This window comes from Anolis sagrei, chromosome 1 (genome assembly GCF_037176765.1).
Source record: "Anolis sagrei isolate rAnoSag1 chromosome 1, rAnoSag1.mat, whole genome shotgun sequence".
Lineage (NCBI taxonomy): Eukaryota > Metazoa > Chordata > Lepidosauria > Squamata > Dactyloidae > Anolis > Anolis sagrei.
Window position 1 is genome coordinate 221,560,772 of NC_090021.1, and position 27,048 is coordinate 221,587,819.

The 27,048-nt window shown below is 38.6% G+C and overlaps 1 protein-coding gene across 1 annotated transcript in view; it reads right to left on the reverse strand.

The window, feature by feature from the left end:
* Positions 1 to 2,375: 2,375 nt before the first annotated feature.
* Positions 2,376 to 27,048, reverse strand: part of SLC49A4 (solute carrier family 49 member 4) — a 96,907-nt gene continuing 72,234 nt past the window's right edge. The window contains exons 8-9 of the mRNA XM_060774701.2: positions 21,364 to 21,546; positions 2,376 to 10,046 (exon numbers count right to left, since the gene is read on the reverse strand). Coding sequence (XP_060630684.2) covers positions 9,931 to 10,046; positions 21,364 to 21,546 — 299 coding nt within the window. The 3' untranslated portion in view covers positions 2,376 to 9,930. The remainder of the gene's footprint in view (positions 10,047 to 21,363; positions 21,547 to 27,048) is intronic.

Sequence of the window (27,048 nt, forward strand, 5' to 3'; positions counted from 1 at the left end):
GGCATGCATGAATGCATGGAGCGCTGTTACCTTCCCGCCAGAGTGGTACCTATTGTTCTACTCACATTTGCATGTTTTCAAAATGCTAGGCTGGCAGAAGCTGGGGCTAACAACGGGAGCTCACTCTGCTCCCTGGATTTGAACTGCCAACCTTTCAGTCAGCAAGTTCAGCAGCTCAGCGGTTTAACCTGCTGCACCACCAGAGGCAGTAGCCACCGGCACCAAGTAGCCAGTATTTATTGGTGCCATCATTTTAAAAAATAGCTTATGTGCTCAGCTTGTTTTGCATTAAACCATGAGAGCTGGTCTACACCTTATACACCCTACACTGGGAGGAGATCACACTGAACTCTGTGAGACTTCTGAGCAGACGGACATAGCTTACCTGAAATGTAAATGAATTAATGAATGGTGCTGTGCTAAAATAGAAACATAAAGAGCAGATTAGCTGAGTTGCTCAGTTTTATAACTTTTGTTTCACAGAGGAAATCAAAGAGCCTCATTTTCCAAGGACAGTGGCTTTGGAAGACGTTCACAGAGAAAAAGGTTATTTACGTGCTCCAAGGACCAGAACCATATGATCAACATTTACAGGCTGAGAGACTAGTCCCCGCGGTCCTGAAATGACATCTTTTTAACATTGTTACACATCCCTATAAAATCGGTCCACTTTGACGGAGGGTTGATCACAGATTCTTACTGGGAAAATATTATAGCTCTCATCCCATTTATTAATCAAACTAAAGACCATGGAAAGTGACAAGAGTCAGGGACACTTTAGTTTATGTTCCGATGCAACTGGAAATTTATATCATGGTCTTGTGCCGAAAATTACACCACAATATCATAAAAAATAGATTGGATTTCTAATAACCCAAAACCAGCTACACCTGCATGCATAATGCCTCATTTCTAGTCAATCATAAGCTATAATTTTGAGAGTATTCATATCCGCAAATGCACCACTGGGAATTTATTTTTTAAATGAAGCCCATTAGAAAGTAATTGCGAGGCAACAGATCAGTAAAAACAAACTTGGTGTGAACCAGATATGACACTTCCCCCTTAGATCCCTTAATTATTTTGTTTGCAAAAAGTTTTTAGAATCGTGTGGGTAGAACTGAGGAATACCTGGACATTATTAACACACCTGACAAAACCTGTTGCTAATTCATTTAAAGCAGCGTTTCTCAACCTGGGGGTCGGGACCCCTGGGGGGGGGCATGAGGGGGTGTCAAAGGGGTCATCAAAGACCACCAGAAAACACAATATTTTCTGTAGGTCATGGGGGTGCAGTGGGAAGTTTGCCCCAATTCTGTTGTTGGTGGGGTTCAGAATGCTCTTAGATTGTAAGTGAACTATAAATCCCAGTAACAACTCCCAAATGTCAAGGTCTATTTCTCCCAAATTCTACCAGTGTTCACATTTGGGCTTATTGAGGATCCATCCCAAGTTTGGTCCACACCCATTATTGTTTGTGTCAGTAGTGCTTTCGGGATGTAGGTGAATGAGAACTCCAAACCTCAAGGTCAATGCCCACCAAACCCTTTGAGTATTTTCTGTTAGCCATGGGAGTTCTGTGTGCCAAGTTTGGTTCAATTCCATCGTTGGTGGAGTTCAGAATGCCCTTTGATTGTAGGTGAACTACAAATGTCAGCAACTACAACTTCCAAATGACAAAATCAACCCCGCCCCGCAACCCCACAGTATTCTATGCTTCAAAATCATTGAAAAGTCATTCATGACAGAGGGCCTTCTTGGTGGTGGCCCCCCGGCTCTGGAACTTTCTCCCCAGGAAGATTAGATTAGCACCCACCCTGTCCACCTTTCATAAAGACCTGAAAACTTGGATGTTTCAATGTGCCTTAACCAATTGATCTCCTGACTAGACCCCCAGCCCTGCAGCACTTTATTACCAGCCCTGCCTCTACAGCTGCATTGCACTAGCCCTTGCTCCACCCTGCTGGATCTGAACACACTCACTCTTCTCGTCTACTGGTTGATGGTTATTGATGTTCTTATGTTTTATGACATCTGTTGCACAATTTTATTGTTTTAATTATTGCAATGCAATATATCTTAATAGTGCTATATTTTACTCCTGTTTTGCTGGGCTTGATCCCCATGTAAGCTGCCCCGGGTCCCATTGGGGAGATGGTGATAGAATATAAGAATAAAGTTAGTATTATTATTATTATTATTATTATTACTACTACTACTACTACCTTATAACAGAAATGCACCATTATTTATGGAAGTGACGGACACCACGTGAATTCCCGACACCAAAGTCAAATCATCTGCTTAAAAATCACTGAATATTACCATATTCTTAAGTATTATTTTCCTTTGTGCCACAAAATACGAGCCACAAATTACAATTAACCTTTTTAATGTGTATCAGGTATTAACACAAGTTAACACACAACGTTTAACAGCAAGATTCCAGTTGAAACAGAACTCCAAAGTGATACATGATGTTTACATTTCCAGGCATAATAGTGGTTTTAAATTATTTTCATTAAAAAATAAAAGACATTACTGGCACAATACGTAAGAAATCTGCCCAGCTTATGTTAGAAATAAGAAAAGGGAGTAGGGCAGAACCATAAAAATTATTTTTGCCCAGTAAGACAAAAGCAGAACATATTTCTGATGAATTGTGCCCTATGTCAGTATATTACATACAAAAGTAGAACTTGCCCTAAAATAAAAATATCTTTTATTTTACAAAATTACAAAAAGTAAAATGCATACAAACCCTAATGAAATTGAATGTTTTCCCTTATTTTTTTACAATTTCAGATTTGATTTACAAAATGTCATATTCACAAACAAAAAGGATCGGTTTTCTTTTTCTTTTTTTAGATGTTTACACCTAGTTAACAAATCCTGTAAAGTGATTATTAAATCAAGCGTTCTAACACAGAAACAGGTTTTCTTTGTTTTGTTTTTTTCTTAAACACAGTCAGGGGATATTGCACATTGAACATGCAGAATTCTGACGAAGTGAATAACTACTTGAATATAAAAAGAGTTATTAGTTAAGGAAAACTGCAGTCACAAAAACATTTGGAAAAATTAGATATATTAAATGCAAAGTCTGCAAGTGCAGCCTCATTATTAATGTAGAATTAATTTAGGAGCAAACCAAAATATACTATATTAATATGGACATAAATTTATTGATATTTTACCAAATTCATCAATGCAGTGTGCACCTATGACCTTGCCCATTATTTAATAGCTATTTCAGAGCATATAACTGTATATTTGAAGAAAATAAGTAACAATTCTTAACATGTCAAGCGAAGCAACCAAAAGTGCATGGAGAACATACTTTCCCCCAAATTATTAATGGGGGGGGGGGGGCACCTAGCACTCAGTCATTGCATTCCTTATGCCACTCACCGTTCTAGTACAATTTAGAGAAGTTTGCATTCTATATTTCTATTTGCACCCTGAAGTGTGTTTGCCTCAAAACTTAAGGTTATAGTTCTCACTGTCCTGGAAAAAAAATGTAAAAAAGGACTTTATGATATGGGTCTATTAACCCTAAAGGAGGAATTATGTGTAAGGAACGCAGAAAAGCCACAGAATATATTGCTGTAGAATGGGTATATTTTGAAAAGCTTTTAAAGAAAAGTCTTCTAGTCTTTCATGGTAGAAAAAGATGTGCAAGCAACATTAGATTTGGAAATGTTGCCAGAATATGCCCAGATGTGTTACCATCCTGTGGGAGACTTCGCTCATGTCCCCGCATGGGAAGCTGGGGCTGACAGACAGGAGCTCAGCCTGTCTTGCAGATTCAAACCGCTGACCTTCAGGTCAGCAGTTCAGCTGGCACAAGGGCTTAACCAATTGCGCCACCGCGGCTCCTATTTCAATGCACAGCGGACAGAGACAACTAACTTCATATTAGAGCATTTCACTAAGATTAGTTAAGATATAGTCCACTGAGAATTTCTCCTGTCTAGATGGCATGAAATGAATGGGAACAGAACAATAGGAGAAAGTGTCTTATCCTTATTTTGGCAGGATTTACACAACAAAATTTCTTCTCTGGACTCCACTTGAGAGAATATATACAGCCATTTCTACTATATCCAAGTCCCACTATGCTTCTTTCCTTCAGTCTTGGGAAGCAACTGAAGTGATAAGTAAATACTATAACCTAGGTGTTCCCAAACTACACCCCGTGCAGCTCTCCAAGGACATTACCTGGCCCCCACCCTAAACTTTAGATTTAGGGTTTTCTTATGTCTGAAACAACTTAATGACACACAACAACAACAATCCTAATTAATTTGACTATCTCATCAACCAAGCAGGCTCAAACTTCCCACTGAATATCTGGTAAGTTTCTGTTGACTAAAATTGTTCTTCATTTTAAATACTGTATTGTTCTTCCATATATATATATATATATATATATATATATATATATAATTACATAAGATATGTGCAGTGTGCATCGACATTCGTTCACACACACACCCCCCGCCCGAACTATAGTCCAACAGTCTGAGGGACTGTGAACCATCCCACTGATAAAAAAAGTTTGAGGACCCCTGCTATAACCGATAATTTCAAATCCAAAAGCCTTCCTCAAACCAATGTTTGTCGCCTCAACAACTTGAGAAGCTTAAATGATTAAACAATATAATTACAATGCAGGTTAATGACCACGACAAAATTGCAATCTGAGCCTTTATAGGCTGTCTTGAGGCTATGAATGATGCATAACATTTAATTAAATCCACATGCATATCTAATAACTACTACTATTTTTTAAAGAGTAGGTTTGGGTTATGCATTTTTTTTTGTCGCTACCCAACATTCAAAATCATCCCCTAACCATCTCAAATACTCGTTAGGTTGTGCCATTACACAGTACACAGTATACATTTTTGATATGAAACTGGTTGCCCAAGTTGTCAAGTAACGGCACTAAATAAAAGATGGGCAACATTCTTTATCCCATTTTTAAATTGCCCGAGAGAGGCAAAGTCAAGTCCTCCAGTCATCTCCTTACTTTCGATAATACCAGGGATTAAGTTTTATGTAATTGTTTTTGGGAGCAAGGAAAAACTGCAACTGAAAGGAAGTGCTTTATCCCTTCTTACTATGTTTTTGTTTCGAAATTGTTCTCTGTGGAGGAAAGCAATGTGAAGGGATCAATTTAATGGGGAGAAAGATCAAGCATCTCTTACCTATTTTTGCCCACTTCTGACTGCTGTCTCAGTGGGCTACTTTTCATTTTAAAGAAGTTCAGGGGAAATGACACAGAGCTCAGTGCAAAGTGAAGTTTAATTCTTACTTCTTTTGAAAAATGAGCAGAAAAAAGGCAGGAATCTGTTCTGGAACCCTCATGACAAACACCAGGCTCATTCCAATCAAAATTAAGCACCTTTCAGTCCCATTGATCTCAGGGTTTATGCCTGGAATACTAATCCAAGCTTTTGGGAGGTAAGAATACGGCGCAGCTTACTTCCAAGCAAACGTGTAGGCTGGTATTGATAAGAATGCACTTAATATGCACTGAAATCAATTGATTTTTTTTAAAAAAAATGTAAACTATCACAAGATCATGACCTCAATCATTGGGCTGCCCCTCAATGAGCTTTTAAAGGGAAGCCAAAGGAATCTGGATGACAATTAACTGGAAAACAAAAACACGCTAGGATGCTCTGCAGAGGTTGACAACAACATATGGCTCAGCAGAAGTTGACTGTAACTCCTATCATGTAACCAAGGAGCCCCCCGTGGCGCAATGGGTTAAAACCCTTGTGCAAGCAGAACTGCTGACCGAAAGGTTGGCGATTCGAATCCAGGGAGTGGGGTGAGCTCCTGGCTGTCAGCTCTAGCTTCTCATGCGGGGACAGGAGAGAAGGCTCCCACAGGATAAAACATCTGGGCGTCCCCTGGGCAACATCCTTGCTGAGGACCAGTTCTCTCACACCAAAAACAAATGTCAGCAGTTCGAATCCAGGGAGAGTAGGTTGAGCTCCCTCTGTCAGCTCCAGCTCCCCATATGGGGACATGAGAGAAGTCTCCCACCAGGATGGTAAAAAAAAAATCTGGTCATCTCCTGAGCAACATCCTTGCAGACGGCCAATTCTCTCACACCAGAGGCAACTTGCAGTTTCTCAAGTCGCTCCTGATACAATAAAATTGTAACCACTGACAGCAAGCTGATATTGATAGAGATGGGACCCAAAGACATCTGTAAAATGTCAGGTTCTTATCCTGCAATTCACAAGTGCTCACAAATTAAAAAGATGTCCTGTATTACAGATAGTGTTATATGCAATTTATAGTGCAACCCATTAGTAACTTCTAGAGCAGTGGTTCTCAGCCTGTGGGTCCCCAGGTGTTTTGGTCTACAACTCCCAGAAATCCTTGTTTACCAGCCTTTAGGATTTCTGGGAGTTGAAGGCCAAAACATTTGGGGACCCACAGGTTGAGAAACTAACAGCAGAACATCCCACAAAGTTTAATGCAAAGAACTGTTAAGCTGATTTTAGTCAATGAAGAACAAGGAATGTGACAAATGTGTAGCTGATTTCTGCTTCCAGTGAAGATACAGTGTGGATGTGAGTATCTTCATATGGATATATCATGTGTATAATAGCAATGATCCTATTACCCAAAAAGAGTTCCCGTCTTGACCTTTTCCTAGCTGGAAGTAAGACATATTGCTTGGTGTTGCTATCAGACAAAATCTTGACAATACCCAACTATTTCATATAGGTTTTCATAGAGAAGCTGGGCTCTAAAGCTGAAATGGCCTTAAGTGGAGAGTGCGGTTTCTTTTTTCTATGAGCAGCATGACCTTATCATTTTTAAAGCGACTGCCATCCAAGTGGAGGATTAAGCAGCAAGTCTCACTAGCCGTTTGACCTATAAGTAAAGAAGTGCTTGTCTTTAAGTGAGCGGAAATCACATTTACTATAAACTGTAAATTAATCTAGTTGGAAAAGGACCTCTTCAAGAAGTAAGTTTTTAATCTTTCATGGCCTGTCAAAGTTCAGTTCAGCAAATTACCCTATTCTGCTTTCCTGCACAATACAAAAGAAGACACAAGAAGCAACAAAAAGGTAAAATGGGTATGATGGAAGATGTGTCCCTCAAAATGATGTCAGACTGCAATTCCCAGTGTTCCTCACTAGGCTTGTGCACAGATTCAGAGTGGTTGCTTCCCTTTGGCCAATCTGGCTTGTTTGGATGGCCATAACAGTAAGGGCTCAAGCTGTTACGTTTCTTCGTCCGTTAACAGGACTATATGGCAGCCAATCATGGCCCTTCCTCTCTTATTCGGCAGCACATGGCACGCAGAGAGGCTGCCGCATGCTGCTCGCATGGGGTTTCCCTGTGAGCCCAGCCTGTTGGGCCAATCAGAATAGGAGAATGCTGTGACATGTCTTCCGCACTGCTTCCTTAACCCCATTCTTCAAACCCAGACTTCCTTGAAAGGAAGAAAGGAAAAAGTCCCAAGAAGGATGCTTCCTTAACCCTGTTCTTCAAACCCAGACTCGCTTGAAAAGAAGATAGGAAAAGGTCCCAGAAATGGCAAGGGGAGCCTCGTAAGTTCTCTATTCCCGCCAATGGGCCGGATCTTCCTGGATCTTTCAACTGCCTAGCCAAAAACAGTTTTTTCCATTAGCCAATTTTCAAGAGGCTACCAAAAACAGATCTGGGTACCCAGCAAACTCCAGATACCAAAAAAGGATCACTCTCCAGCTGAACTGCACAAGCCTATTCCTCACCATTGGTTATGGATCTGGAGGGACATGCAGTCCTACAAAATCTTGAGGCCTGCATAATACCCAGCAGTGTTTATGGTAATATTCATGACCTGAAAAATTAATGTAAGCAACTAAATACCTGAAAAAAATAATTTAAGCTACTAAATTCAACTGAAACATCTTACCTATTCAATCAGAAAAACAGTCTGGGGAGTATCACTAAATGTCTGAATTACAATGTTCAAAGGAAACAAGAGAGGTGGAATAGGGCACATCCAATTTTGAGATTTCATTCAAGCAGGGAATTACAAGCCTCCTCAAATGTTCCAGATATGCTTGCCACCATCGTGTCTGCAGAAAAATTGCTATATCAATTCTGTGGCTCAACTGTGTTCTGTAAACTATGCTGTTTCCTGAAGGGATTGGTTTTCTAGCAGACGATCTAGAAGAGAAAGACATATTCTAACCAACTCATTTGCATGTGCAAATTAATTTTGGAAACCCAAATATTAATTGGGGGGAGGGGGGGTCTATTGAAAAGTCAACTGAAGAGTCAAGATTACTGAAGAGTAAAGCACAAATGATATTAAGAAAGCGTGTGAGACAAAGTAACTGAAGTGACTTGAAGTAGTTATGTTCGAAGAGAATCATGCTGGCCACAACTTATTAAACATACGGGCTGGCCTTCCATTCTCTGAAACATACCATCTTGAGAAAGACAGCCTGTATTTGGCAATGTTCCCATTGCTTCAGCTCTGTTGCAAAGCATGAGCATGTGAGACTTGGTAAAACAAAGCAGACAACGTGAAAAAAGTTTTGAAAATGAAGCCAAATAATAGGAACTTCCCATTTAATTTAATTTTACTACTAAAAAATGTGACACCGCCACTGTTAAAACAGTTATTGATTTTTTTTTAATCCAAATGATCACGCATGATTGGCAATCTTTAAAACTCAGAATAAATAGAGAAGTAAACATTAAAGAAAAGGCAAAATCTTGGTTTAATTAGGTTTGCAAAACTTTGGGAGATGGGTGTGCATTGTCTGGGTGTGAAAAATGAACGTTCCCAAAGAGGGATACAAAAGAAACATTTCAGGACTAAATCAGGATTACTATCACCGTTCCTTGACAATAAAATGTCATTATGCATACTATGGCTGCAACTGAATGTATAGCACCAATTGCCAGACGATCCTTCAGTGTCGAGAACTGTATTTGTGTGATTATGTTGTTTTTGGAGGGAAGGGAATAAAAGCATTTTATTTTATTTTTAAAAAAAATCAGAAGCAGCTACATTAGAAAACAAATCTAATGTCCAAATGACATATTAAGACTTTACAGGGAATTTAAATATATAGTCATGTAATTATTCTAAAAATCTATGTCATAGATGATACATAATCTGTTATTTTAATTCTGAATAGACTCACACTGTATCCACACTGCAGAATTATAAAATTTGACACAACACTGGCGGCCATGGCTCAATGCTATGGAATTCTGGGATTGGTAGTTTTAAGAGGTTTTTTTTTATTCTACAAATCCCAGAATCACATAGGACGGAGCTATGGCAAATAAAGTGGTGCTAAAGTGCTATAATTCTGCAGTGTGGATGGTCCCTCCCTGGGAGGGTTAAGCATGTTGTTCATCCCTGAAGCCTACACTGAAAACCTTCTCAATAGCACCTACCTATTTATAAAACCCTAAAAGTAAAATTTTATCTAAAGCAAAACAAATTGAGAACGGTCAGAATTTTCATTTGATAATGCAGGATCCCAAAAGATTATGGGTTTTTGTTTTTTTATGAATAGGGACTCTTCCCTTATAAACCTTAAACGACATGATATTGCTATGATATTTCTCTTTATGAGTGGTCTGAGTTGGCACAGTTTGTATAACCAGTTAAATAGCTTCTTAAATAAAATATCACAGTTCACAAGCTAGAACTTCTCCCTTAAAAGCCATCTAATTCTCCTTCAAGTGCAAGGCTCTTCATAATTGTGTAAATAATAAAATACGAAACGAGGAAGTATACTTTAAAAAAAAAGTCTTTCTAAATTCAATTAAAACGTCCATGGTAAGAAATTTCTTGAGTTTTACTGTGAACTTTGGGCTTTTGAATTTCGAAGGAAATGGGTCGAGCACAGCACTAGCTTCCATCTTCCACTCTGTTTTGTGCTTTCAAACGGAGACAATGACATCAAGATAAAGTCTATCATAGGATTCCCTGAAACACAGGATGAGCAGAAGACTCAGCAAGCAGGACCCTGGAACGCACCAGTTAAACCAAGAGAATTCTGGGTGGGAAGGAAAAAGAGAAAAAGGTTGATCATTAGGTATTTATCACAATTATAAAGCAACAAAAGGGTGCAACTGTTGAGGCTAAGGCCCTCAATTTGGAGAAACAGGAAGTACACTGTTTACCTTTTCAAAACCTGTATTGAATGTGCTATAGAATACATTCTGCTTGACTTCTGAGAACAAAACTCAGGGAAGCACAGCACATCCTTCTCTATCTTGTATCTTTCACCGCAATGTTTGGAGACTCGTGCAAGTATTAATATTTACACCTTTAAAAGTGCTACAAATATTGATGACTATATTTTAAGAAATGAGACATTTTAGTGAAATAAAATGCATTTGGTGACAGGGTATCTGTAGAGCTTTGTAAAATAACTTGATTCACACTTATTTGGTTGGTTCAGTAAAAGTTTGGAGGTGGATGGACCATGGATGATGGGATTTACAGTACCTTCACTCACTTCCAGAGACCACTATGACCTCCACAAATGACGGACCTCGACCAAACTTGGCACACAGGCACTCCCCCCCCCCACCTCCTGGATGCATTCAGATGCATTCAGAAAGCAAGAAACCCAACGGATTTTAGGATACCCCTTTGATATCTTTTTTTTTTTTGAAAGGCCTGGGGGGGGGGGGGTAGAGCTTGTCTGTAGCTGAAAATTATTCAAATGTTTGAAATACAATTAAGCTTTTAACAAAACAGACACAAGAAAAGAATAGTTGCAAACTGGGTCTCAAATCCTAAAAAGGTGGAACGTATGGTGGTGATATTTTCTATGATTCATAATGACTGTGTGTGTATGCCACCAAGTCATCAATTGACTTATGGTAACCTCATAAAATTCATAGGATTTTCCAAAGCAAGGAATTCTCAAAGGTGGTTTTGCCACTTCCTCACACTGAAATATAGCCTACAGCCTGAGGTATTTGTTGGTTGACTATCATGCAAGGGATGCCCTTGATTAGCTGCCAATTTGAAAGAGGATCTGGTGCTCTTTGATCAGTAGTGTCACACTCATTTTCACCAAGAGCCACATCAGCCTTATGGTTGTCTTCAAAGAGCTGTTTATAAGTGTAAGACTGTATAGATGTAACTACAGTAGAGTCTCGCTTATCCAACATAAATGGGCCTGCAGAACATTGGATAAGTTAAAATGTTCTTGCAGTCTAGAGTTCTAACTTCTTCCTGTGGAACCATAAAAAATACAGGAAAATGCTCTCTAGTTTCTTCCATTCCTAATCATCATAATTTTGAGTTGACTACCTTGCCCAGACTCCCCCTTCCCATGCACCTACATAGGCACATTATAGCAGACCACATGCTCTGGCTAACATAATATGCTTGTGTACGCCTTCTCTTTCTTCAACTCCCTCTCCTCCAAACAACTGTCCTATATTCCATGTCCGATTTAATATCAGACATGTAGATAAACACCACCTTGTAGTCTCATCTTTCTCATGGCTCACTGCAATATAGCAAATCCCGATGTTCACCCATCACCATGTTGGATGAGCGAAGGCTGGATAAGGGAGACTCTACTGTATGTTGCCCTGGCATTGAAAGCCTCGTGGGCCATATATAATGGTGCGGTACGCTGGATTTGGCCCACAGGCCTTGCATTTGGCACATGTGACAGAGTATTAAGCCTCATAAAGAGTACAGCCTATTTAAATAGCGCATTATTTTGTCTCCTCTATCATTTATACTTCAGTCTTACAATTTCTCAATAGAGAGGATACCTTTTCATTTACAACAGCTTAATCTACTCTTCTTAGAATGACAAAGGTAATTTCTCAATAAAAGAGCCCATTCATTTTAAAAGTATGACTATATGAATCTCTCAAGAAGGCAGCTTGTAACCGTAAAAAAAAATTCTGTCCAATCTTTAATTATCTTAATCAGAAGGAAAGGGTACATGTGCCCTTGCTATCAGTGGATTGTCTCTTTGAAAAATAGCTCCTGTTCACTATTTTATAGAATTCTAATACCTTTAGATTTAAAAATCATCCAGCAAGCCTGGCTTAGTATAATCCTATAATTCAGAGGGCTAAAGATAAAGAGCAATTTATTTTCTCTAAAACCTCCAGAGAATACATAGCAAACCACTGCTTCCATAGAAAACTACATCTCTTTAGATACTATTAGACTTCCCCACTAATAATCTTTATGCTATTAAATTCCATCAAAAGCTTTCAGTTGTGCTGAAGCACATTGCCTATACCACCTAGACAAAATTGCTGAAGTTTTCCTTATGCTCTTACTCCGTCATGCTGTTCAGACCGGCATAATAATGGAGCATGGGAATTATCCTGCCATAAGTGCTCCAGACTGTCGTATTTCTTAAAAAGTAGCTAAGGGAAAATGGCAACCATCTTTTATGGGGTTTTCAAAGGTCAAGCCTATTTTTCTGTCCCTAAATGCTGCCAGCTAATTGTGCTTCTGCAAACCTGAGTTCACTTTCAACAATGACAACAGATTTAAAAAGGGGGGAGGGAGGGGTTATTATTACATTACTAATAATACTCGCAATGAAAAATTAACAATGGGTTCTTTTTCTTCTGGGGAAACAGAAGGAATTTTTTAAAATCTCTCAGCTTCAAAATTTCCAGAAATTTTATGTCTCTACTCACTTGCTTTTTTTTAAAAAAAACAGGTGTTTATTTTGAAAGTCCTGAAAAGGGTTACTATTGATCATGGTAACAATTAGTTTTGTTCACTACTGTTTAAAGGCTTAGCAAACATACAAGAAAAAGGACCTGATTGCCTGTAGAAGGATCATTTTGGGCCACACACGGAATATGGTAACACTAACAATAACTGATGAGCACCCCTCAAAAAGGTCCATGCATAATGTTTGTGATATCCGCCACCACAGATAAGCAAAAGAAAAGTTCTTGCATAATAATCCTAATTATTATAGGGGCCACGGTAGCGAAATGGGTTAAACTGCTGAGCTGCTGAACTTGCTGACTAGAAGGTTGGCAGTTCAAATCCAGGGTGTGCTCCCGCTGTTATCCTCAGCTTTTGCCAACCTAGCAGTTCGAAAACATGCAAATGTGAGATCAATAAGTACCGCCTCAGCAGGAAGGTAAACGGCACTCCATGCAGCCATGCCGGCTACACCTAGGAGGTGTCTACAGACAACACAGGCTCTTGGGCTTCGAAATGGAGATGAGCACCACCTCCAGAGTCGGAGATGAACGGGAAAGCCTTTAACTTTATCTTTGTATCTATGTTACATTGTTTCTAGGCATTGAATATTTGCCTTTGTGTCTGTATATGCTGGAATCTGCCCAGAGACCCCTTGGGAAGGTAGGGTGGAATATAAATAAATAAATAAAGTGGCACCCCATTTGGAAGGTCTTTTAAAATCATCGAGCAGGTCTTCTGGCTGAACCATTTGCAATTATAATGTGAATTACGGATAATACTCCTATATTTGTAGATGTAACCTACGCTGATTATTTCACTTCATCTAAAGGACCATGCAATAAATTTACCAAAGAAAACCAAAACGGAACAAAAATGTCATAATGTTTAAGTAAGTTTATGATTTTGTGTTGGGCCACATTCATGGGTGTCCTGGGCCGCAGGTTGGTCAAACCTGGCCCATAGGGAAACATACAACTTATTGCCTTTTAAGCAAATGTCCAAAGGGACATAACATGAATATATAGGAGGTTGTAAAGCATATTAATATGTAAAAAAAACCAAACACACCAACATTTTGTATGAAGACTTGTAGAAATATGATGGCACACAACAAGCAAAGCCACAGGCATGTATTATACAGATCCATATTCATGCTACATGTACACTGGATTATAAATATATTTCCCAACTAAGTAATATTTAAGAATATATGTAGCACTATCTTCCAACACCATGCAACATCAAATGTCTCATGAACATCAGAAGCACATTTGTAAAAAATTGAAAGAGATCTCAGCAGGAAACAAGGCTAGCATCTATTATTCTGGAAGGCAATACTCTGAGAAGTTATGTACTCTTTAAAAGGAAATGGAAAGGGTTACGTCTTACTGATACTGTGATTGTTGCTATCATCTTGTTTTTCAAACCCTTTATGCTTAATACACACTTCTGATTTTCTGACAGTGCATCACATGTCTGTCTTGGAACACAGTCATTAATCTCCCAAGACTGCCCCTTTCATTCAAACATATCAGAAACAGAATAGATTTCTGCCATTTCACACACACCTAGTGCTTACCATTTACATACAACATTCCCCTGAAAGGAGCAGTCTTGGGAGATTAATGACTGTGTTCCAAGACAGACATGTGTCTCAAATTTCGGATGTCCTCCCATTCTGTTTTCGGGAAGGTATTGGGAGGTTAGGAGGGGGGGGGGTGTTTGGATTCCTAATTCGGAACCCTGAGGTCCATTTTGGGAATAATCTTCCCGAAAACAGAATGGGGGAAGTGTGGGGGGTGGATGGACCTGAAATTTGAAACCAAAACAGGACAAAACAGAATGGATTTCTGCCGTTTCGCATACCTCGAGTAAGCTCCCATGGGGGGGGGGGGATACCTCTGATATTTCGCTGGGGGGGGGTCATTAGAGAATCCCTGGTAAGTTTCTAAAGAACTTGTTGCTTTCTTTAAAATTCAGCTTTAAAACTACATATTAATTCATTCCATTTATGAAAGGGTGGAAACAACAGCTTATGGAAATAGGTAGCAGTGATATATTTTAAAATTACCAATGCAGAAACAATAGCAATCTCCATGCTGAACGAAATGCAGTTGAAGAACACTGATGTTCAGCTTGATCCTATATATTTTTACTTAGAAACAAATTATTTGACTTTATGGGGGCTTATGTATGGAAAGGCTTGTTGTTTTTTTTTATAATTTCAAATTAATGTTCACTGCCAAAAAGCAAAAGACAATGCTTATGACAGGAGGAAAACCTACGTCAGTAGCTGCCCTCTTTGCTCACCTTTCTCAGATACAGGCAGGATGTTTCAATTTTGTTGTGCAAGGATTTTGTCCTCTCATTTGTAAACATTAGGCTTCCAATGCAATTCAGATTCAGAAACCTCTGAAACATACTGAATAATCATTACCAAGGAAGAGACTGCCTAATGAAATTTTGTGTCAGTTTTGACTTTTGTGATGAGGAGAATGATTTTCAAAGGTACATTTATAGCTCTGGCATTTGCCTTCCAATTTCTCTGCTCCAATGAATCAAGTAGCTTGAACGAAAGCAACATCCATTCTTGCTGGAATTATTTTTGTATCCCCCCTCCCCACCCTCGGGGTCCAATTTTCCCCAAAATTATTTTGTCTTCAAATGCACTCTAGAAGGTGGAGGCAATTTCATCATATTTTGCCTCTCCAGGACATTTAAAGGCCATGAGATGCCTTTTAAAACAAAAATAATAACATTGTGGTCACTTCCTATCGGCAAAAGGCCTTTCCTACTCCTAAAATTATAGGGAAATATGTGGTTTAAAGGCCCCTGTGCATTCTGAGGCACCCCTCCAAGATATCCCAAATCCCAACAGTTGTCTTCGCTCTGTTACAGCCAATGAGGAATTGACATTAACAACTCCATTGCTCAATAATCATTTGGAGACTTAATTGCATTCAGAAGATAGGATATTTGAAATTCTGCATGATATATATATTAAAGAAAATACAAGTTCTGAAGAAGGCCTTCAGCTATGCCTTTAAAGCTGACTCCTTTGCAATTGGTAATACCTTTTACTGAGAAATCTTTCAGCTGTGTTGAAAGGAAGCTTCTGCCTGTCTAAGTTTTTAGAAAATGGGACTACTAAAGTATGAATGGGACTTTAGAATAATGGATTTCATTATTAGTAAACAATGCTGTTTGGATGAATTCCTATCAGCTTATAAAAACACAAAGTATTCATGGGTCCTTTAAAGAAACAAGGCAGGAAGAAACTCCGGTCTTAACAGACGTAAACAGTCTATAGAAATTGAAATGGGAGAAATTATTTATCAGATTTGTTCTAGAAATGTACAGCAAATAGAAGCCTGAGAGATACCAAGATACATTTACAATTGCTGTTTATATTGATTGTTATCCAGTCTCAAAATATATGTGTTTTAAAAATATGTGCTCAAAATGAGTGATGTTTGGAAATATCAAATATATTACAGCTGACACTTAAAATACTAATCTTTCAAAAAGGAAAAACAATGAATGCGAAGTAGAGCTACTACATATCACAAACATTGTATCATCGTTAACTTTCAAGTCGCCGTTATCTTACAGTGACCCAAGAAATAAGAGACCCCTAAGAAACTGGTCATCAACTGCCCTGATCCCTTCCTGTAAATTCAGGACAGTGGCTTCCTTGATTGAGTCTATCATCCTATAATGTGCTCTTCCTTTTTCCGAATGCTTTTCATTTTATCCAGCATTACAGTAGTCATATCATTTCACAATGTGGCCAGAGAACAACAGCACTGATTTAATCATCTTGACTTCTAGAGAGAGTTCGGGTTTGATGGGCTCCATGACCCATTTATTGGTCTCTGCAGCAGTCTATGGAAGAACTCAACTCCAGCACCAAAACTAGTTGATTTTAGTTAATATTTCCATACCTCCTCTTTACTGTTCTGCTATCACAATCAGAGATAGGAAATCCAACGACTGTAGTATGGATGACCTTGACTTTGGTATTCTATGATTACATCCTTATACTTTAGAATCTTATCTAGCTCCTTCATACCTTTTGGCTTCTAATCTTTTTCTTGTTTCATTATTACATCTCCATTTTAATTAACGACTGAGAAAAGGTAGATAAAATATTTGACTATTTTGCTGTGCTCATCATCCACTTTAAAGTTACAAAATCATCTGGGTTCATTTTGTTTCTTAACGTTCAGCTATAATTCCACTTGAATTTCCTCAATAGCAATTCCAGGTCTTTGCTATATTTTGGGGAGTAGCATTGTATCATCTGCATTTCTCAAATTGATTATCTTTCTTCCTCCAATATTCACACCTCCTTCCTCTGAGTCTAATCTACCAAAAGCTAGGTGATATGTTTTGCATATAAATTAAACAGATAGGATAATAAAATATAGCCTTGCCTGGCCCCTTTCCCAACTCTCTCTCTTATTCTGTTTTTACATTGGACTCTTATCTGGAGTATATCTCATGCATTGGGACATTCAAATGGTGTGGCATACCCATGTCTTTTAGAATGATCCACGGTTTTTCATGATCTACACAAAGGCTATGCTATGAGCTATAAAGTAGATGATTTTCTTGTGAAATTGTTTTATGGCCTATATAAGCCAACATATGGTAGCAATGTGATCTCTGGTGTCCCTTCCTTTTGTGAATTAGACTTGGGGAAAAAACCCAAACATCCATCATATACTAATGTGGTGGTTCAGTTCCTTTGAATACAGAAAGAAAACAGGGCCATCCAAAAATTATTTATTTATTTATTTATTTATTTCATCTACTTATACCCCGCCCTTCTCACCCCGGGGGGGACTCAGGGCGGCTTACAAAGGAGGCACAATTAGATGCCCAAATCACACAACAAACAATACAAAATATAACAGTTCAACAATTAAAATGAAACATCAATACCTATTAAAATCATAAAAACTATCTCATGTCAGAGTCCATATATCAGAGTCCATATATCCATTCCATTCCATTGTCCTTGTCTATCGATAGGTCCTTTAATCAGTTGTCAGCATGGCCAAAAGCTTGGTCCCACATCCAGGTCCCACATCCAGGCAACAGTTTCTACTGGCCAAAGATACTTGGAAAAGTATGATCTACTATTTGTTTATTTAGCCTTTCCCACTCATACTACTAACTACAAGCACTGACCGATCAAATCCATGACATGTTTTAAGCCCTCTTAGAAAATGAATAGTCTCAGCTGCTCTTAAACAAACATTCTCTGGTTTCTAAGGGCTGTGGCTATTACACCGGTCAACACACATGTTGGTGCCTCAAATGTTAGACCTATTTCTGGGTATATTTGACCTGCTGATTCCAAACATGGCACCAGTTTTGTCTTATCCACTCTAGTTTTTTGAGATGCGTAACATATGCCATATACCAGTTTTTATTTGCTTACTCATAGAAAATAATGGTAACCATATCTAAGGAACTAGAGTTGGTGTGGTCTATCCAATGCAATGATCTGAATCAGTGCAAATAAATGAATATGGTACAAATGTGTGCAAATAAACACAAATAGGTTTTTAAAATTCTCTAAAACAGTCTTCATAGCTTGTAGTCCCTATAGACATTTGAGGATAAAAAAGAGGAAAATATTGGAATTACTCTCTCAATTTTTTTTTTGAAAATATTGAGTTCACAGTGAAAACCAAAAAGAGGAACTTCTTTTTTAGCAGATGTCCTCTTTTTTGGTGGGGGTGGGGTGGGAGAGAGAGAAAGAGAGAGAGATACTGCCCAATCAGAGCACCACTAAAAGCCAGAATTTCCCCATTATTTTCTATAAGGATCTCTCAGTTTTGTCCTAAAAAGAGGAAACAGTCTGAAGGAATTGAGGAACTGTGAAATCAATCTGACCAGCAATGAAGTCCGCAGCTCTTGGGAAGGAAACTGTTTCCACCACACACCATCCTAAGGCTGCACTGCTTTTTCTGGTGATGAGCAAAAGTGACATCCAGTTCTGCTAGAGATGCTTAAGGGTGGGGCTAAGGTGCCCTAAACTGTCAGGTTCTTGCAGGATTTGCAGTACGGTTTTGACTGTTTTGCAGAGAAATTTCTGGATGATTTTTCTAAAGAAAAAGGTAGGAGGGTCAAGGGGATTTAGATGATCATACGGTTTCTAGGTCATGCTTTCTCCATCACTCCTGTACTTGATAGTAGCTAAACCAGAGAATGTGAAAGGTACAAAGCAGAAGAGATGGCTAAAGAAGGACAAATGGCTGCCTGCTTGAGCCCTTAATAGTATTCTGAAGAGGAGCATCGGGAGCTTGGGGATATGCAGTGTGTGTCCATTTGTGCTCTCAGCTACACCACTGCTCAACCTATACAATCATAAAATGGCAATAAATGTTCACAGCTGGCAGTCAGGATTCATACTGAGCCCTTTAGCTTTGCACGGCACACCATAAGGAGCTTTTAGCAGAATGAAGAAAAAAGGTTACTTCTGTAAACCCCTCAAAGAGTTGTCTGGAGCCGTGAACATAAGGGTTGCTCTTATGTGCTGGAGATACACTACAACATACTGTTACAGGAGCCTCCTTTTTCAACCCAGCTTTGGAGCTGGATGATCCCATGCCTATCATTCTGAAGCAAAATAGGACCACCCAACAATATGTTTCTTCATACAGATGTATAAAGCTTACAAATATATGTGAGTTTGCAACTTTAAGGAAAGATACTTGTTTTTCTTTTGTTTCTCACCACCAGTGTTTCCTATCACCAGCTTATTTTCATGTCAGGAGTGACTTGGGAAGCTGCAAGTCACTTCTGGTGTGAGAAAATTGGCCGTCAGCAAGAACATTGCCCAGGGGATGCCCAGATGTTTTACCATCCTGTGGGAAGCTTCTCTCATGTCATGCATGATAAGCTGGAGCTGACAGATGGAAGCTTACCCCACTTTCCGGATTTGAACCACTGACCTTTCGGTCAGCAGTCCTGCTGGCGCAAGAGTTTAACCCACTGTGCCACTGGGGGCTTCCCACCACCAGCTATGCTGACGGAAGATACTGAGAACTGTAGTTCAACATCAACTGAAGAGCCCCTAAATCCAGTTTATTGTACTGGGAGGGCAGCAAGAGGAGATGAAGATGAGTAGAAGCACTTAAATTAAGAATACTCCCTATTTAATTTAGAACATCTATAAAATCTGAGCATATAAGGAAGTGTATAAACTATGATTCAAAAAGAAACAAATCTGTTTCTGTATTGTCGAAGGCTTTCATGGCTGGAATCACTGGATTGTTGTAGGGTTTTCGGGCTATATGGCCATGTTCTATATGCATTCTCTCCTGACGTTTCGCCTGCATCTATGGCAAGCATCCTCAGAGGTTGTGAGGTGACCTCACAACCTCTGAGGATGCTTGCCATAGATGCAGGTGAAACATCAAGAGAGAATGCTTCTAGAACATGACTGTATAGCCCGAAAAATCTACAACAACCCAAATCTGTTTCTCTTCCAAAATTCCAAAAATCCTGAAATTTCATAAAACTCTTAACTATACAGCAATAACGCATTCAAAATTGAACAGCTGTCCCAACAAGCACACTGTAGAAGAAGGTATGAAAAAGCTGGAAAGGTGAGGAAACTTGTTTTTTTTTCTTTTACACTTGTTAAAAATGCTCTCACACCTCCATGAATCTTGAAAAGGATAACATGGTTTCTCTTGCAATCGGTGTGGAGTTCCCAAGTATATGCAGCTAGTTTTTGCTGGGGGTCCTCTGTGTGGAAATGGTTGTTGGCCATTTCCATACTTGAAATTACAAAAAAAAAATTAGTATCCACATATTACAGTTTATGATCTTCATAAGTGTGTCTCAAACAAGGCAGGAGGGAAAGTAGCTAAAAGTAAGTTTCACAAAAAAGGAGAAGAAAAACACACCTTTTCCTCACCATCATGGGCATTCAGATTAGACTTTGAAGCATGAGACAGTTTCACCGTTAATTTAACTTGCTTAGCTACAGTAGTAGTTAGCTGTCATAACATAACACTATTCTTTGTAAAAGCTCTGCAACAGGATTTATCTCAAAGGCCGCTGCACTGTCTTTGATTGGCACATGGATAAAGACCAACACAAAAGAGGTCTTTTGCTCTCCAGATGTAGTGGGAACTCATACACATTATTAATCGAAGATCTGCATGCAGTTTTCTCTTCCTGTATGTCCATGCATGCATGTGTGCCTATATGGCAATTCCAAAAATGTCATAGGGTTTTCTTAGGCAAAGAATACTCAGAGGTAGTTCTCCCAGTTCATTCCTCTGAAACACAGCCAAAAGCATAAGGTATTCATAGGTGATCCACCATCTAAGTCAGTGGTTCTCAACTTGTGGGTCCCCTGATGCTCTGGCCTTCAGCTCCCAGAAATCCTAAAGGCTGGTAAACTGGCTGGGATTTCTGGAAGTTGTAGGCCAAAACACCTGGGGACCCACAGGTTGAGAACCACTGATCTAAGAACTAAACAGAGCTGACCCCTCTAAGCTTCCAAGATCAGATGGGATCTGGAATCTTTAGAGTATTTAGGCGGACTCCGCTTTCTACTAAAATCAAAACTAAACGTCCCCATGAAAAAGAGCATTCTATCACATTTCAAACTTCTAAACAATCCTTACCTTCATGGTAGAAAAAGAGAAAAAACAAGAGTATTCCCATAAACATGTTGCTCAGGAAGGTGACCACACCACAGGTAATTCCTTCTGGAACTGGATAGACTGTTTCCACAAAGAGTTCAAAGAATATAGGTACGCTGCTGTTCAAGAAGACACCCAGCAAAATGGAGGATGTGTACAATGTGGCTGAAATCAAAACAAAAGCACAATTATGTCTATACTGTAACTCCATTAACATTTTTCCTGCAAGGAATAAAAACCCTTGTACGTTATTGCTAATTATACTATCAAAACCTAAACAATGATGTGCATATAAAAGTGTCTTATCTGGGTCATCCCAAGATTAAAATTTAAAATGTATACCACACATCAGTTCCAAGTCTGAGCCCTCATGTCACCGCCACCAGAAGCAATTTCCATGAATACAGTGGCTGAAAATACTGTCAATTGAAATATTTGTCAGGAAACTATGGTAATAATCTAAAATATAGACATGAATACCTTTGTAGCTAGAGATTTGGTTTTATGGAAAAGATCATAGTCTGAACCGATCTTCAGTAGATATTTTTTTTATTGAGAACATATATTAGAGTATTGGAATCTGCTGGGGCTTGGTTTCAAGACCCCACATGTTGTGCTTGGCTGAATCCATGAATACGGAACCCATGAATAGGGAGGGCCAACTTTATCAACTGCTTTTTAGTCTACCCAGAATCCCAAAGTAATGTACAACAGTATATAAGACAAAGAAAAACAAAACATTATTCAGAAAGAGAACAGAGTTATTTCAAAAGTGAAAGTAGTGTCATAATAATTTGGCTTAAAGTACCTGCTGGAAGCTTTGTAAAGACAAAAACAACCAAATCACATCTGAGAAGGGATTCTCTGCATTATAAACTGCACAAGCCAATCTCCAATTTGCACATGCTTAAATGAGAGGATTAATTAATTAGAATCTTAACTTGGAGAGTAGATCTCACTGAAAATACACTCCTTTGCACCTGAATGATGTGAACATATGCATGCCCAGAAATACAGATACATAAATATAATCATCACCTGACATTTCCCAACTCAAGCTCTGGGGTTTCAATAATGCTACACATTCAAACTACCTGAATCACTAAATGGTCACAGGAAAAACAAAATGAATTGAACTGTTTCTTAAGATTATATATCATATAATTGTTCCTGCAGCTCTATGGCATTTGTCTGCTTCAAATTTATACTCTGCATTGTATTTTTAGTAAACTGGGTCAGAAAGGTTCCATTTTAGTACCTTAACTATAGCACATTAAAAAAAATCTGGTTTCTTAAAAAACCCATCTGCTTACATTTACTTAACTCTAAAATAAATCAAAACAACAGTTCTACAAATAGTTTACTGAACTAAATTAGGAAAGAACTGCGACTGAACCTTTCTTGCTCTTAACTCTGAAGGCTGGAGCTAGTTCTGGCTTCCACTTCGTGGTAAACAACACTTGAAATGTTTGGTGTCATAATATATGAATCACTACATTGCTTCTGGAACAGGAAGAATACTCAATACGTAAAATCTTTCTAAATTGGGATTCCAAACAATCCAAAAACAGAATTTGTGGTTGCAGGACACTAATTAGGAAGCATTCAACCAAGCAGACAAAAAAAAAGGAGACACATCGGGTGGTTAGCTTTCTGTGATTGCTTCCATCCGAGAGGTGAGCACTGGTTTATTGTGTAACAGTGCTTCGTATGCTGGAGGACTCAGAAAATAACAGAGTGCAACCCATGGAAACAACCAACTTCCGAGAAGTTTAATCTTGTGGAAGATGATATTCACAGATAAAAAGAGGGCTAGGATCATCTGTCCACTCAAAGGGTGATCAACTGTAAATTAGACAGCACTGACACTAGTGAAGAATAATAGGGGATTTGCAGTTGGATATTGGGAGTGAGTTGTCATCTCGCATATATGATCTCCATCTCTTGTATACAGCATAGAGTAAACTACTGAAGAGGTAAGGAGACCACTCTGCTGTACTCAATAGAATACCAACTCTTTTTTAAAGCCAGAAAAAAAATCTTAGAAGTTTTAATTAAAAAATGAACCCAAAAAATCATGTTGATTTATCCACAGATCAATATAAGTACTGTGTCTTAACCCCTTCCTTTCTTAAACACTTTTATGGGGAAATGGCGTTCAAAAAGCAGAGAGAGTAGAGGGAGTCAGTGTTTTCGCCTCTCTGTGGAATAATTTTGATTTATCCACGAGTCGTATCAAAATCCTCAATTTTGGCCCCAAAACCTGTCTTTGCACCATATATTTCTCACCTATATGAGAAAAATAGGTGAAAAAAGAATAGTTTCAACACCTAGATTTGACTCTTTGTTTGCAGCTGTCCTGAAATAAGGCAGCATAGTATAGTAGGTTAAGTCCTGGAGTAGGACTGGGAGACCAAGGGTTGACTCTTCAATCAACAATGGAAACCCTCTGGGTGACCTTGGGAATATCAAACAGTCTCCTGCCCTCAGAGCAGTGGTTCCCAAATGTTGATCTTCTAGGTATTTTGGATTTCATGCCCCATAGTTGCTGACCACTGGACCAGCTGACCTGGGCAAATAAACACTTGGGAAAACCAAAGTTTGGGAGCCACTGTCTTAGAAAAAGACAACGAGAAACCTCCTCTGATTAAATCTTGCCAAGAAACTCCTACAGAAGGGTCACAATAGGTTGGAGTCAACTGGAAGGCATATAAACACCAGCAAGTATAATGAGAGATGTTAAAGCACCCTTGTCTATAGTACATGTAACACAGAATCTTTAACGTAGCAGATTTGCATGACGGAATATTAATCTCCAGCAACACCAGTTGGCTCCAAATCACCCTTAATAACAAACTTCGTATAGTACTAACTATACGTCAGATTGGTGTTGATGTAAGTGGTACCGTGGTTAAAGATGGCAAAACAGCTTTGAGTATAAAATGGCAGTAAGAAAGAAGCAGTAGAAACATGGGCCCTATTTCAGATCATTTAATGATATCTTGATTGTATTCAATAAATCAGAAGGGTTAACCCAGGACTGCATAGTTTCATGTCCTGGGTTAAACATTGCAGGAATATGCATATGAACTAGTCAGGACATTTATAAAATCTTTACTTTTCTAAATCCCAAAACCTTTCTAAGAAATACAGTATTGGGGGGGGGGGGAATCTTCTATATATATATAATCTTTGGATAGGGCCTGGGGATGCTGACAAATATCCTCTTTTGTTAGTATATGAGGAGTCATGAACAGGAGATAGCAAAGGCTGGTGAGATAAGGCACAAACAGCAATTCATCAGATTATTTGCGTGATAAAATTCTTCTCTGAGGCACGGAGGCAGACTTCTTGATAAGAAGGATGTGCCTTGAGAGAAAACCCAGAAAAACAATATAAATGGCACAGACTTCAAATAGGCTGTTTCAGGTTGGTCTTTTATATACAGCTTTCTCTTTCTTAAGATTTCTGAATTAGGAAATTCAGTATTTTCTCCCTGCTCCTGGTATGTTCCTTGACTGCAGCTTCATGACTTCATGATTCAGGAACAGCCCAACAGAGGTACAATTCCAAATTTAGTTCAACAAGTTTGGGGGGAAAAATTGAATGTGGTGAAGGCAAGAAGTCCTTCCAGCTTGTCACACTGATTTCCCAAAAATGTTCTCCGAAAGATTTGTAACTCAGTAAATCTGTGACACCATCCCTGGTTATTTTTTTATTTTTTATTTTTTGCTGCCAGCAACATGCTTTTGGGGTGGCAGTGTTCTCCAATCCCTCTTAAATAAAAAGCAATCATGGTTTCAGCACTGTATTTCACAGCTTGGCATCTGACAGATTTAAGAGCCAGAGGAAACAAAACAAGAGGAAGGCATTGGAGGAAACACCTTTATTCAACCTAGAAGAAGCAAGAGTGCATAGACAAAAAGAAAAAAAGGATTTTTTTAAAGAAAACAATGTACAAAGACAGATGTACAAATGGACTGATAAGAGACCTTTGGCATCTAAGTTAGCTTTTAAATAAAACACCTTGTCTCTTTAATACGTTTTCATTGTTAAACCAGCTATATTTTATTTTTTAATTTGAATTGTATTGTTGTTAGTTACCTTGGCAGAAAGGTGAGCAAAACGGGGCAAGTAAACACAGTTCATCATTTCCCAAATACAAATATGTAATATGTGTTGTCCAGGGTGGACCTTAATTGCTGAGTATACATTTTTGAATTCATAGAACTCAGCAGAACAAAGGTGGTTCCATTTTCATGACAGAATTTCTGTGAAACTGAGAGGCCTGAATGTTCATTCAGTATCAGCAGTTTGGATAGCAAATGTTATTATCCTTCTAATTTGCATTTCATTTTCTGGTTTGACAACACAGCAGTAATTCTATTTTGATTCATTAGAATTTTATTAATGCCACTGACAGAATACCAATCACTGGCAGTAGATTAATCGAGTCTGGAGGAAGTATAACACTGGCTCCCTGCCAACTGTAGTTTGCAATGCACCAGGACAAGATGGGGAAGGTATGTTGCCTTCTTCTCCCTAGCTCCAGTCCCCAGATCCCTTGCCTTAACTACAGTTCAGCATTACACAACATCCCGAGTCAGGAGTAGTTCAGGAGGAAGGTAAAGAAAGGAAAAAAGTAGCCAGAGAGAAGAGGAGGAACAAGGTTCTATATTTATAAGACTTGTTTTTATTATTCAAACTGCTGGTTTTGATCTATAAAGCCGTAAACAGTTTAGCTCCAGATTATCTGAAGAGAAAGACTCGACAGAGAGTGTTCTTGGTGGTTCCTCTGAGGCTCCGAAACTCTTTTTCTTTTATATCTGCCTGTCTATCTATCGTTATCTATTTTGTTAAGTAAAATCTACACACAAAAATGAGTAACAGATATAACAACCACAAACTACAATTTACCAACTTTTTTATCGTGACAAAAGCAGCTTGAGAAACTGCAAGCTGCTTCTGGTGTGTGAGAATTGGTGGTCTGCAAGGACGTTGCCTAAGAGATGCTTGGATGTTTTACCATCCTGTAGTTGGCTTCTCTCATGTCCCTGAAAGGAAAGCTGGAGCTGACAGATGGGAGCTCACTCCATCTCACGGATTCAAGGGCTTAACCCATTGCGCCACTGCAGCTAAAACCCACTTAATACAAAAATGAAACACCACACTTACTACATGTGCATGGAATTAATAAAGAAAAAGATTACTTTCCAACTTTTTTTTGCAGTTACAATTTTATCCTTAAATTCTACCTCTCATTGTCTTATCTATGAGTTACATTTTATCTCTGTATTAAATCATAGGTAAAACCAATATTCATTATATCACCCTCATCCCCCACTCCCAAATCAATTAGGGGTTTCCAAAATTTCTTTGAAGATTACTAAAAATTTATATAAAATATTTAACCAAAAAGAAAAGTTTATCCATCTCTGCTAAACTGTTAAGTTTGAGTAACTAATACCCTTTTGAAGAATCTGACTAACTTTTCCATTTTTGTGCATGAAGTATTCTGGCAGATGTTAGGCTAGCAGGCAAAGAGCTTCTTTTTAAAAGAGACCTTCTGCTTTTAACCATTCAAGTTAGTGTAATAAATGTGCTGTTTTTTAATATGTAGTATATTTAAATGTGTTTTTAACTTTTTACAATTGTTCTTAAAATATT